The 15,348-nt window shown below is 34.1% G+C and overlaps 1 protein-coding gene across 5 annotated transcripts in view; it reads right to left on the bottom strand.

Moving 5' to 3' along the window:
* Myb (proto-oncogene like protein Myb) overlaps positions 1 to 15,348 on the bottom strand; it is a 296,992-nt gene that overhangs the window by 49,825 nt on the left and 231,819 nt on the right. The window contains exon 1 of one of the 5 annotated variants that reach the window (XM_089646485.1): positions 14,902 to 15,290. The exons of the other annotated variants lie outside the window; for them this stretch is intronic. Coding sequence (XP_089502611.1) covers positions 14,902 to 14,927 — 26 coding nt within the window. The 5' untranslated portion in view covers positions 14,928 to 15,290. Of the gene's footprint in view, positions 1 to 14,901; positions 15,291 to 15,348 lie in introns of those variants that run through there. 5 annotated transcript variants of the gene reach the window in all.

The following is a 15,348-nucleotide window of genomic DNA, read 5'->3' as shown; positions in this document are numbered from 1 at the left end:
CGCTCCCTCCAACATTCGTATTTACATATCTCCCTTTCAAACCATCTTTGAACGCTTACTACGGGGCCTTAAAACCATTACAAAAAATATTTTATTATTTTGATATTAGTTGCACACTTTTAACGCTCCGCTGCATCCTAAAACTATATACATTTATAATCAACTAGGTTTTTTTATTATAAATAATAGATGGAAGATTCGACTGTAGACTTACCCGCCTCTTACTTAAGGGGTCGAATGTCAGAGGTCTTAAACTTCGGCCCACATATAACCAATATATAATAAAAGTAATTGTTAAGGTGTGATAATATTGACTGCATGTTCTAACTGGCAAGCCACTAGACAGGAAAAACCAAATGGTCGATAAGCTTTGTAACGTTTTGCGTGGGTTTGAATGGATTATCAAAGGACAATGAATAGAGATAGATTGTTCATTCCACATTCATGTTCAATTCAAATTATGCGTAGTAGAAAATCATACGAGACCAGTTAGTACACACACTCGAGGGTTCAATACATTATTGGCAACACCTAACGCTTAACCACAGTAAATACCCCAGCGTGATTTGTTCTAGCCATGGCAATAATACAAGTGTTAGAATTTTTTCAATTTGTCGGCAATCTGCAAGACTACCTGTGATGTGGTCGAAATTACGTTCTTCAATTTATGCGTCTTCAAACGCTAGTTTTTGTGGTTGTTATGTATATTTATTTATGGTTTTATACGCCTAGGTGTGTGTGTTATCGGCTATCGGGTTACTACGGAATATCAATTATCAACCATTTGATATTTGCAGGAGAAAAACAAAGTATTCAAACCGTCGATAGATTTTTTGTAACGTCTCAAAAGCTTGACTGGCGTTTGAAGATGCAAAAACTTGAAAAAACAACGTAGAGCGTCATGAAATTTGCACAGTATTTTCTACCAGGGTGAATAGCACAGTCGACCGATAAAGATTTATTTTTATTTTTACTCGGGAGATATTTTCAATTTGTATTAGTATTTCGGATGACTAATTATTGCTTTTAATTATTTGTTATCCTTATGCTACGCATAAAACCTTGTCTTATAAACGTTAGTTTATCATTAAAAAAAAATAATAATATTTGACAAGTCAAAAATATTTCACCAATAAATGAAGATATCATATGTCTCGACGCCATCTAGTGAGAAATTTAGCACTAACAAAGCCTTTCCTACAAAAATAAAGTTGGTTGTTTACAGGTGAAAAAATATAATAAGCAGTAATTGTTGATTGAGGTACTAGAACATATTGAATCATTTGGCAGGTTGGAAATAAGCCGACATAGCTCAGTGGATACAGAGCACCTGACCGGACATCAGAAGGCATGGGTTCAATTCCCGTTGGCGGCATTTATTTTTATTCGGGAGATATTTCAATTTGTATTAGTATTTCGGATGACTAATTATTGCTTTTAATTATTTGATAAAGATTTGATCGAAAATGTCAGGAACCTGACACTTTTCGGAGCATGAAAAACAACAACAGTTCACGACGACTAAGTGTTCTTAATTTATTCGACGCGAACTCTTGTTTGTACGTTATCGATCTGTAGTCGTGCTCGAGAACGATGACAAATTACCGATTTTATCGATAAAACCTTTATCGATCGACCTTGCTAGGAACCCTGGAAAGTACATGTAAACGATACTGTTTTCTGCTCGCTATGTCATTTCCATCATGGATTAAGGCTTTGAATATCAATTGATATATCGAAAATTATGACACGATGTGTATTGCTTGTTCCATACAAAAAGGTAGTAATTTAGAAAAGTAGTTGAAGGAAAAAGATTTGTAACAAGAGTATTATATTAACCACTTAACCTTGTAAATAACGTATAAAATAAATTTCATAAAATTATAAATAAACAGCACAACGAACGTTTTTTTCTTGGCAGGAAGATAGTATGTTTTATATTTATCTGAATTTGACCAATCTCGAACAAACTAATCCACATTAACAAACACATAAAATAAAATTTAATATTGGATTAATTTCACGCAAGATCCTTAGACGTGATAAAATTAACATAATTGGCAATCTGTATGTGAGAATAAAAAGTCCCACGATTTAAAATCACAACATATTCAAATTAATAGTTCAAAAGTTTTGTAAATAATCAGAAGACGAACTGGAAGATCAAATACGGGAAAGATCGTGTAATTATAAAAAAAAATACCTCACAAGAGCTCCCCTGTCTGTACAGTCGAAAGGGAGGGGATCTATATCGCCACCCGGGTGGGGAGCGTTGCGAGGCGGGTTAAGGCGATGCCATACATAGTAATGCAAAATCATGTGTTTTTGGTTTGAAAATTTGGTCGCCTAGAAATGTTTCAGACGCTTTAATTAAATACTGCGAGTAGAATACATCTTGACCTTTGAAATAATCGAGTATTTTTTAGATAAGTCTTTTTATAAGCCCAGAAAAAAATAATGCAAAGGCCTATGAAAACTGCTTTAAAGTTCAAAATCTCCTACTTACGAACCCATTTTCGGTTATGATTTTATTGTAAAATGTGGCAAATTAAGGTATTTATAAAATGATCGAAAAAAAATAAAATGTATTTATGCCTGAACGGAAAGGAATTTATTAATGCGGGTCTTGAAGAAACTCGGATTATGTAAAGGAGGAAAAATATATAGTAATGTTATTAAATCTTTGAGGTCAGATTATTTTATTTTTACATTTTGTACGATGCAGCACAATTAGAAGCGAAAGGAGATGTGGGAGAGGAAGGTTGATTTAAGGCATCTAGAAATTTAAAACTATTTACTAAACAATGTTATAGTCATTTTAAGCAAGGTTTCGATTCTGAACTGCGATCTTTCGCCAAAAGAGTATCTTGCACGAGAAGAAGATAACGAATTATTATTATAATTAAGGAAGCGAAAAGTTGCCTGAAATGGCTTGAGCTATGTTTGGTAAAACTTGGTACGTAATTTCCAATATTCTCCTTTTCTTCCTTCAGCCTTAAAACATTCCGCAAAATGGTGAAACCATATAATTGTCTCACAGGCTTCGGGCTGTTGGTTTCTGAGGGGATATTTCACAATCCTCTTGATAGCGTATCCGTAGGATAACGTATATCAATAAATAAACAAATAAATACAAATAGTTAGAAAACTTATCAACATACACCTACTATTCATAGGTTCGAATACCGACTATTAAACTAATCCAAAATATACGAAATTCTATCGATAAGCTATAAAGAGGGTGGTGAGATGCCCCAGCTATGCCGTATCAATTAAAATAAAAATTTCGAAAAATCTAACACCGACCCACTGACAACAATTGTGTACGAACATAGACATATGAATATTAGTAGACCTGCCCTAAGTGATTAAAAGCGTATTATCCCCACTCCCCATACCGGTTCCATTGGAGCCGGCTGTGCTCGCGTATGGCCTCAAGTGAAATTTGAAATCATTCACATCATTCTTGTGCGAACTATGGTCGAGGCATCATCGGTTCATTTTACGAAATAACACGGCAAAATGTTGACTTGTGCTATGAAAACTTGTAAAAATAGATGTGAAAAAGAGAATAAACCCAATTGTCGTATTACATTCCATATATAAGCATTATTTTACTTTATTTTAAGCATATTCACATCGTATAATATGGATCAGTTGTAGAAACATATACTATCACATCGAAAAACGTCTGGACGCGAAACACAAAGCTGGTTGGTTGCTGGGAATGCTTTGACGGCCGGCATAGTCCAGTGGTAACGCATTGGACTGCCATTCCGAAGGTCGCGGGTTCGAACCCGGCGTGCGCAAATAAATTTTATTTGATTAATTTGTGTTATTTCACAATTTATTAATTAAAATAATATATAGTATATTTGCGGCACGTTCCAGAGTGGAAGATACTACCAGTATCGCCCTGGTGTAAGACCACCATTCAGAATTGAAACGTTGCTCCAAATGGCTTTAGCCGTGTTTAGTGACTAGATCTGAATAGCCAGGTACTTCCCCACCTTCCTCTTTCCCTTCCCCACTTACCTTCAGCCTCACAACATCCCCCAATTGGGGATGCCATAGTCTCACTGGCTCCAGACGGGAGCAGTTGGGACTCTTGTGAGGTATTCACTATAAAAATAAAAATAAAGTAAATTATGAACATTTATAAAAGTGTCTTAACTAAATACTTAAACGAAATATTCGACTCTGAAAATAGAAGAATTTTTTTGCCGAATTTGGACTTCGCAAATTTGTTCATAACGTGGCGAGTAATTTGCGCTCCCGTGTAAAAATGTCTATTCATTCAAAAGCAGATTTTACTTTTAAGAACTAAATGGTGATATTATAATGCGAGATGCCTATTTACTGTCAGATTGATTTATTGACGAATCACAGTCAGCTTTACCCCCTTCGTTCTTCAACAGTTGATTTTACCCCTCGCCATTATCTTCTCGTCTATTAATTTCTGTCTGTGTGTACGAATAAATTAAAAAAAGAATTATGTATATAAAAATGATTCAATGTAAACAACTTAGTTAATACATCATGCTACTTATAAAACGAGACGGAAACAAACGCATTCAATTAGGTAATGCATTGTAATCAAATTGCCTTCATAATTGAATCGTTTTGTTCGTAAAGTTAATATGAACACACCTCCGGTGTTAAATCACTGAATCACAGCTAAAAATTACCGTCCGGTAAAAGATAGCGTGCTGCCACCAGATACCACGTAATACGCAGGTAAATACCGTGACTACCTGGAGATATGTACGGGAAAACGTTTAGCGGTTTGACAATACAATTAGACAAGAGATCTAAAGCCCCTAGTACACGTGTGAACACCGCTGGCGGGTTGGCGCCAAGATCCGTGTGAAAGGGCGCAGCGGCCAATATACGTGGTACTGTACGCATTGGGCCAACGCATTGGCTCAGTGCGTTGGCACAATGTGTACTGGCAGCATAAGAAGAAAATATTTTTGACTACACACGAGCATGTTGTTCTCAAAAAAATGTGCAACGTGATACATCATTATATTCAAAAAATATATATGTATATCTTGTACCTGTTATTTGTTTATAATAAGTATGTGTAAACCCCATATTATATGTTCTCTAGCGATGAGCTACAGAATAATCCACATAGCATAACTTGAGCATTTGATTCCTTAGAACAGACCAATCTGCCTAGTCTGATGCTGATAGTATTATTATCTTAAAGTCTGTATAGTTTCGATTGTTGTAAACGGAAGTTGCGCCCTCTGTTATTTTAAAAAGAAGAGTTGGAGTTTTCACGTGCATAAATATTTTTTTGTTAAGGCGATGCACTACGTCGTGTAATATTTTAAATTGAGCCGCTATCAATAACAACCCTTACGTAGATGGCGATAAGGTTTAAACTCCCGCTTAACACCATCCGCCTGTTTTGATTTATGCAAGAAAAAAACGTGGCCAAAAAGTGCCTTTTATTTTATTTTGTGGATGTTCAGGCATAAATATTTAAATTTTTTTTCGATCATTTTATAAATAACTTAATTTTCCACATTATACAATAAAATCATAACCGATAATGGGTTCGTAAGTAGGAGATTTCGAACTTTAAAATAGTTTTCATAGGCCTTTACATTATTTTTTTCTGGGCTTATAAAAAGACTTATCTAAAAAATACTCGATCATTTCAAAGGCCAAGATGTATTCTACTCGCAGTATTTAATTAAAGCATCTGAAACATTTCTAGGCGACCAAATTTTCAAACCAAAAACACATGATTTTGCATTACTACGTATGGCATAGCCTTAAGTTGAAACTTAAGAACCCACCTTCGGGTACATCTCTGCCACCGCGCCGTATGCAAAACCATTTCAGAACGTGAAGTCTGTAACAAAACTACTAGCAGCCGGAACGGGTTTTTACCTGCTAGTTAGGAACTTATTACGAACTGACAAGGCACAATAATAGCACTTGTACACACATTTTAAATATTTTTAGTTATTGTACAATTTTATGTACTCCCTTTTATGTTATTTTCCATATAAATGTATCTACGTAATTAATAAACAAAAAAACTTATTTTGTTCTGATAACCGATAAGACTGTGGTCACAGGGGTTAAATTATTAATTTTTTTTTTTCCTTAATAAGATTTACGTTTTATTACTTTACAATGTTTTCTTTTTGTGAGCGGCAAATTTTGCGTAGAGTTATTAATTAATTAGTCGGTAATTCTATTTACATATATATCTAATAATAATCTCGGTATCACCCTGGTAAAAGACAACCATTCAGAATTTAAACGTTGCTTAAATTGGCTTTAGCCGTTTTTGGTGAACAGATCTGATAAGCTAGGCACTTCCTATCTCATCTCCTCGAGTGAGTCATATTCCCTCTGACTCCGGAAAGCTTGGAGTAGTTGGGACTCTTGTGCGGACCAAATATTCACATAAAAAAACAATTCAATGAAACTCCAAACTAAGACCTTTTTTTTAAATGTATATGTTAGCAATGTTTTGTTATAAAACATTATTATGTGATGTTAACCTGACTGGGTACCCAAGCAGAGGTACCCATTTTCCTTTTTTTAGGATACAAAATATGAATATAAATAAAATTACTGTATTGAAATAACATTCAATTAAATCAAATATCAAGAAAGAAAATAATGACAAAAAATCAAATTATAAAGGCAGTAAAACGAATTTTATAAAATATATTATGATAAAACTATACTAACAGACCGAACGACTAGTCATAATAGACCCGATATAGTTTTACATGACAAAATTAAAAAAAATAACTTATATCATTGATGTCGCTATTCCAAATTCCTGTAATATTAAAAAATCTGCTAATGAAAAAATAAGAAAATACACAGATTTAGGAAATGAAATAAAAAGAATTTGGCATTCTCAGACTATAAAAATATTACCATTCGTTATTTCGGCTACTGGCATTATACCTAGCTCTCTCATTAAAAATTTAGGCGTATTAGATCTATCAAAAAATTTATATATAAAGATGCAAAAGTCGGTCATTTTGAATACATGTAGGATAACGAAAGATTTTTTAAATATTTATGTTGAGGGATCAGTAGGATTTATAGGCCCTGTTGGAAGTTCTACCGAGCCGAACCCTCTGATATGAAAATATCTGGAGTCGGTGAATTATTTTCCCATTTGATCTCTGGTGAGTTGACGTGTTGTTCTTGTATTGTTTTGTATTTATTTTGCTTATATAATGCACTTGCATAGTGTTGATTGACTAGATGATCATTTGTGGAAAAGTGAGTGGAAGGGTTTAGTTTTTCCTATGGGGAAGATTTAACCCGGACATAAAATCGGAAGCATAAAAATTAGGTAATATTTATGGGGTGGGGTATTGTTGTTTACAGTATTTGTAAAATTAATGATTGGTGAGAATGTATTCAATACGGTCTAGTATAAACTGTGTTTACAAAAATGGAGCGTAGAGAAAGTATTATAATTTAAAATTAAACAATAACTTTGTAAACATCACTTATAGGTAAATACTTAATGTCGACCGGGTTTCGCTACAACCGTAGCTTCATCAGGACAGTATAATACTTCATATGAGTATGAAGAAATCATATGAAGAAAGAAAGTATTATAAATAAAATATGATTTTGAAGAGATATGTAGAGAAAGATACCAAACTATTAATCACTTTATTTTATATAATAGAAACAAACAGTACATGATTTACAGAGATGAAAAAATATACAGGAATAAGATACTTCATGTTGGGTACCTATGATATGTTTCCATGTAATGTCTGCTAAGTGAGTATTATATCTTATGTATTCTAGTATATCTGTGGATATACTAGAATACATAAGGAAAAGCCATTAGAAACTGCCGGCAAAGGGAAAAATGAAAACTTGTGAAAGGCGTGTAAGTATACCATAACCGCAAGGCAAAATGTAAACAAGGCAATGTAAACAACCATGAAATTAAATAAACGCCCGGGTTGCCGGCACTGAAACTGAAACTGAAACTGAACTGAAAATGAAGGAAGCCACAAGAAGCTGTCAAATTATTTGATAAGTGAAAATCTCATAATGTTCAATACCCTACAATTATCCATTATTAACCAAACATAAACATGTAATAAGTAATATATAATTATAATGAACACCAATTTGCAGCCCTTTCAATCAATTGATTTCGCACATCCTCTGAAAGTTTGCAATTTCTTTGCCGCTCTTTTGATCTGCAAATTCTATTATTTGCAACAATCAGTAAAATTGCGTATAATTTAAAAAGCACAATGCATCACCTGAAGAGGATTATAATAATATTATAACAACTTGCACGCTACGGGCTACAGAAAGACAGACCTTGTAATTGAATAATAATTTAAACGATGTTTTAAGCCTCATTCACAATGGAGCTAAATGGTCGGCGCGGAGATTTTTATAGCGAGATATGCAGTTGGCTTTGGCCATTCATGCCGAGCTGATAATCCTGTGACAGACCACGCTATATTCTCCTTCAGCATATCGCTCGCCATACATTCCCATTGGGATTGTATGGCGAGCGATATGCTGAAACAGGCCAAGTCATGATACATACATGGCGTAATATGTCAGCCCCCTTAAGGCGATGCACTACGTCGTGTAATATTTTAAATTGAGCCGCTATCAATAACAACCCTTGCGTAGATGGCGATAAGGTTTAAATTCCCGCTTAACACTATCCGCCTGTTTTGATTTATGCAAGAAAAAAACATGGCCAAAAAGTGCCCTTTATTGAATTTTGTGGATGTTCAGGCATAAATATTTAATTTTTTTTCGATCATTTTATAAATAATTTAATTTTCCACATTATAAAATAAAGTCATAACCGAAAATGGGTTGGTAAGTAGGAGATTTTGTACTTTAAAGCAGTTTTCATAGGCCTTTACACTATTTTTTTCTGGGCTTATAAAAAGACTTGTCTAAAAAATACTCGATTATTTCAAAGGCCAAGATGTATTCTGCTCGCAGTATTTAATTAAAGCACCTGAAACATTTCTAGGCGACCAAATTTTCAAACCAAAAACAGATGATTTTGCATTACTACGTATGACATCGCCTTAAGCTGAAAGCATGCACTATTAATGTTTACATAAATATTTTCGAATTATAATGGCAAAATTTTTGAAATCCAATGTTTCTTTCGTCCAAACATAATTAAGTTTATAATTTATTTATTTATTAAGACATACACAGTACAATAAGATACAGTTAAGGATATTTTTCGTTATCACATAGTTTTAGTGCCTATTACGTATGTCCATAAAAATATCATTACGTAACTTCACCTGAGATTGTTACAAAATGAAGAAAGTGTGTGGAGAATTGGAATGAAATAATATTATAGTTATTTTATACGATATATTATAATATAGGACGTAATGAGAAGGGGAGATAGCTGGGGTACCTGGCTATTCAGATCTGGTGACTAAACACCGATGTTGCCATTTCAAGCAACGCTTTGATTTTAAATGGTGGTCTTTCACTAGCGATATTGCCAGACTAAAGATTAGCAACCAAGGTAAAAATCGCTGGTACAAGCACTCCAATGATGTCAAAGATTTTTAGAAATTAAAATAGTAAGTAATTATAATTCTACAATATGTAGATATAATTCATTACCACGACAACCAAATGTGAGATGACAAGCCCTGAGGGAACCTCTTCCTATGTGGAATTAATACAAACAATTTGCGAATGCATTCTCGAGATGTATTATAGCCTCGAACGATTTTGGCGGCGAGAATAATAATAAATATTATAATGTGATGGGCGCCTCTCCGCTTTATGTCGGCGAGACCAATTTTCAAGGGCGGCTGTGGGGTTTAAAATATACACTCGAAAGTATCAGAGCCCCAGCGATAGCTTGAGATCGAGGGAAGAAAGAAACAGAAGAAATTTTGAAAAAAAAAAAACCATTTTTCTCATCTCAGCATATTTTCGATCTAGAAACATTCACTTCTGCTTATTTAGTTGAAACCGACAGCAAATGCTCTGTGGTCAATAGTTAAACAGTGTTTTTCTTCCATTTTGTTAAAACCTTCATGGAAATTTTTGCTAAGCTCATTCAACAATAATAATTGTTTTTGTAATATTTGCAGGTATATTTTAACACCAACACAACAACATATTCAATTCTACAAAACATATTGTAAGATGGCGCTAACATAATAAGGATTAGAAAACAATTGATAAAGGGTAGTTTTTAGAAGGAAATGGAAGCAAAGAAACATACAGTGTGAGTTATTTTAATTTACTGTCATTATTAAGCGCCTTTGAAGTGATTTTTAAACGGTGCAATACAAATTATCCAACTAAAGTTATTTTATGATATAGCATAACTAAAAGTACAAGATAACAAGTAACAGAGAAGAACAGCTGCAAAAGTAAACAGAAAAAGTACAGTCATACAAGCAAATCCTTACATAAAATACAACCATATTAGTTACTTCCTAACAGAAATATACGTCCAAATCAAAATTCCCCGCGTTTTTTGACGTTTACCCGAAAAACTCGAGCGGAATCCCATCGCCGCCATCTCGAAAACAGCTGATTCCCGCCAAAATTCCTCGTTCACATGCCCTAACTACCTGTGGACCCTGCGGTCCCAGGACCCTTGCAGGACCCATCCCACCAGGCCCTTTGTGCCTGGGCGATTCTGAGAAGTAATTTGGAATGTGCCCGGTCGGACCTTTACTGTAATACCAAAGACCATTTTTCAAAAAAAGCTGAAAAGAATTGGCTCTGAACCATTCCTAGAGGTTATATGGAGCCACCGCAGTAGTTGTTGAACAGAAAAGACCGTAATGAATGATTTTATGGACTTAACAGGAGCTGAAGTAAAATGCCATGTTGTAAAAGTTGTGGACGCCAATGGTTGAGAGAGAAAATAATGTCAATATCTCTAAGCATTATTCATTATTATAATAGTTAGAAAATATCCACAATTGAATGCTGTACAAATGAGATCCCCGAGGAGTATGTGTAGTAAAACCATGTATGATCGTGTGAGAAATGTGGACATCCGCAGTAAGAGTAATGAGTAAGATGAAAACAGGGACGCTTAGATGGTTTGGGCATGTAGAGCGAATAATCGAAGAAAGGAGTGTAAGGAGAATACACGAAGAAGTCGAATTACTGTATTATGCTGTCATAAATGCAACATTGAACCAATTTGACATTATAAAATCCTCTCTTGGTTAATGATCAGCATATCAATTAATTACTATAATCGTAATACTAATGCATACAACATTGTTGGAAGTAATTGAAAGTAGAGACACCATTGAAAGAATAATCTAAATAAAGTTATCGTACAATACTTGAGTTAGTATGTAATTAACTACAAAATGGGGAAAGTACGTAAAATATTTAACACTAACCATGTAACGGAAATAGCACAGAGAAGATAACAAAACATATTCGTAGTTTACTTTTCAAACATATAAACAAAGAAATAATGACATATTTACAATGTGCGGTCATACAAGTTAGTGTAAGCTAGGTTAGGAATTAGACAAACATAATCTTTGCTCGAGAAATGGACCACACATCATACTAAACACTCGATGGCAGGAAGTGTTTCAAAACAACACGCAACATTTGTGGTTTTTGACGTTTACCACAATAGTCCAAACTCTCAAGGTACGGTAGTGACGTAAACAGAGGCGCCAGTCGCTAGAAGGATCAGACAACGCCTTGTGCCTTGCACAAAAGGGCGCGAAAACGAAAGTTAAGTTAGGCTAGGTTTAACCTAGGAAACCAAAAGCTCAAGACGAGTTCGAATTCCTCTTTCTACGAAAATTATTGACAAATTGGATAAGGTTACAGAGAAAACCTACTGGCTTCAAACAGTGCTTCTTATACTTCTCTATAATCAAGCCGCGTGAGAAGACGAAGTGTTTTAATATAAAGAAATTACTCTTTTTGAAGGCTTGTAAACTTTCCATCATTTTTGAAATTCGCATACCCAATCAGTGAAAGTCTACGTTTAATAGATAATTTGAGGTCAAATATGTAATGAGTAATGAGATTTTTAGTGTAGGTCTGGCACTATCCAACATTTTACAAAACAATAAATATTTGCAGCTAAATACACAGTGATTGCCCACTTGTTTAAAGTGATTGACAGTTATTGCCCACTTTACTGATTCTGTGTATTTAGCTACATTTATTTAAATTGTAATTTTGTTACAATTCCGGCCCTAAGAGCTACATTTATTTAAATTGTAATTTTGTTACAATTCCGGCCCTAAGAGCTACATTTATTTAAATTGTAATTTTGTTACAATTTAAATAAATGTAGCTCTTAGGGCCGGAATTGTAACAAAATTACAATTTAAATAAATTTAGCTAAATACACAGTGATTGCCCACTTGTTTAGAGTGATTGACAGTTATTGCCCACTTTACAGATTCGATAAAAAAAAGTTAATAAAACAATTTGAAGGCAGTACTTTATATTGTTTTATTATCAAATAAGAAACACCTGCAAAAGTTAAAAAAAACCTTTACGCCCTTCACAAAATATCATTTCACTTTTGAACAATGTGGCTGTTTCTATCGATATAGCAATTTGTCCATTCACATTGAATAGACAAACTTAGATCGAATAGAGAGATCTGTTAAGAATTCACAGAAATATTTACATACGTTAGTGGGAAAAGGACAATCAAAGTGAGAGTGGGCAATCATAGCCTAGTTTACCCTAGTCAGTAATAATTAGGATTCAACCAACGCACACAAGTAATTTAGTGATTAAGCCGGCTTAAATTTGAGCGAGGAATGTGGTACACCCCATATACCGGGTCTAAGATAACTGCCAATCTCTGCATCGGATCTTTCTTCTGTGACCCTCTTCCATCGGAGGTTAGCTAGCATTAATGCAACCTGCCATCGATATATAATAAACAAATATATACTTGCCATATACGTGTAACAAAAGTCTAGCACGATTTTCAAATAAATGGTCATTCCAAAAACCTTCCATAATAATTATTGTGATTCATATTTTGGGTTATTACGCGTTGCGCTTCCTCCTTCAGGGCATATGTGTAGATTGTGCATATTTCTATGTACAAGTGATACCGTTTTGCGAGTTTTAATCCTCTTAGGGCCGGAATTTCAGCATAACATAGTGTGGTTTTCGGCGTTTAGTTTTGAATTAACCGTCAAAGTCCCAATGGGGTTTTTGTGGATTTCAATAAAGAAGGCGGAAGAGCAACATGACACAATAACCCAACGATTTATCACGATAATACTTTTGGCCGAGAAAATCTAAAATCATAACCACCTTCGATAAATTGAAAATGGGAAAAAAGGTGATTTTTGGAAACAATTAATAACACATTACCAAGATTTCTTGGATTAGCTAAAGAAAAAGGTAATTAAGAAAGAAAAAAAAAAACAAAAAAATTTAGAGGGGTTGTACTCAGTCATTTTGGGTTTTTAACATTTCCCAATAAACTAGTTCCAAGAAGATGGAATTGATATAATATGGATCAGTTGGACCTGTGAATTAAATCAATCCACGGTGAGCATTTATGGTTCCTAATTTGAATTTTTATTCGTAAGAGTTATTGCTGGAATTATAAAAAAACCACATACATTCTTATTCAAACAATGTAATTAAACAAATAACTTAGGTTAAGTAAATAACCTGTGACCATGTATTGGTTTTTACCCATACCTACATACTTGTTTCAAGTTGAATGATATGTTTTAATCATTGTAGTAGGATTATTTATTAGTATTATTATTTTATTACTATTAAAAAAAAAACAAATCATCGTATTTAAGGAAAAATTATAATTATAATAATCATCAATCGGTTGATGATGAACTGGAGAACAAATAAATTCATTTGCAATGGAGAATCAACCACAATCAAAATCTACGATTATAAGTGGGAAAAAACCATCAGCGAGGAATATGAAAATAAACAAAACAAAATATGATCTAATCAAAGCCTCCTTGGTTGATTGGTTACGATCCTTAGTTACGAATCCGGATTTCGCGGGTTCAAATTCCGGCGCTTGTAAATTTTATTTGATTAATTCGTTCTCAATTTATTGATTTAAAATATTGAATAAATAAAAGAGTGTTAGTTAATTTCAGTATCGCTCTAATAAAAGAGCAACATTCCGCATCAAAGCGTTGCTTGAAACGACTTTAGCCTTGTTTGGTGGGCAGATCTGAATATCCAGGTACTTCCCCACCTTCCTCTTTCCCATCACCATCACTTCACCCCTCACAACATACCCCGCTTGTGGATGCCATAGTCTCACTGGATTTAGACAATTGATAGCAGTTGGAAATCTGTGCGATACTCAACACAATTAAAAAAATGCATAACGATATCAAGTGGTAAAAAATAAAAGATTGAGTTCATCGGAACAAATAAATTTTGAGGTTATGTAAATACATAACCTCAAAAAGTTCTTAGTAAATACTAAACCGGTGCGATGTTCTGATCTTCAATTTTTCGGTTTATACATATTAATGGGGTAAACTTAACTTAATGGTGTAAAGGACACGTCTGTAGTGAAGTTGCAAAACATCAAAAAGTAAAGAACTTTCAATAAATGAAATATAATTTTTTTTTGTTTAAACACCACACTATCCATATTGTAAATAAAATTATTCCATAACATCATTATTATGTTAATAAAATATGACAACGACAAACGAATAGTATAAATGTGAAGAAAAAATAAAATGAAACTGAAATGTAATTTATAATTCAATTGTACGGTCTAATTATAAGTACATACAGCAAAGGCGTAGCGCGTTATCTGCACAACACGCCATTATAAAGTAGGCTAAATTAAATAACAATATGATTTCATTTTATATAAAAGTGCAATAATGTAAAAATAACCTGATGTTTATCTCTTGTCGTAGCATTTGTGCTAGCTATGGCGTTCTCTCCTCACTTCCTACCCCATCGGAGACAAGACGTGCTGGCACGCACAGGCGCGGATACATGCGTCCGTTGTCTCATACAAAAACCAAACTCGACTTTAAAAAAAAAATAAACAAAATTCCCAAAAAGGACACCAAAGAAATTATATATTTGTCAAAGATTCCAAACTTACTACGCAGGATTTAGGCACATTTCTTTTTCACAGACACTTTTGAACTGGTTGATATTTTTTTTGTTTTGTTTTGTTTAGCCGGTCTGGGCCATGAGCCCGCGGTTTCACTAGGTAAACTTGTCCACTTGCCCGCAGATTAGACGCGCGTTATCGACACAAGTTCACGCGACAAAGAACGAAAGCAGACTGAACCGCGGAAAGGACTCAACAAACTGAAAGCCCCCCCTGTC

This window comes from Hesperophylax consimilis, chromosome 24, assembly GCF_061612785.1.
Source record: "Hesperophylax consimilis isolate HC1 chromosome 24, BYU_Hcon_1.0, whole genome shotgun sequence".
In the NCBI taxonomy this organism is placed as follows: domain Eukaryota; kingdom Metazoa; phylum Arthropoda; class Insecta; order Trichoptera; family Limnephilidae; genus Hesperophylax; species Hesperophylax consimilis.
The sequence above is the reverse complement of the archived record's forward strand: the minus strand, read 5'-3'. Positions and strand labels throughout refer to the sequence as shown.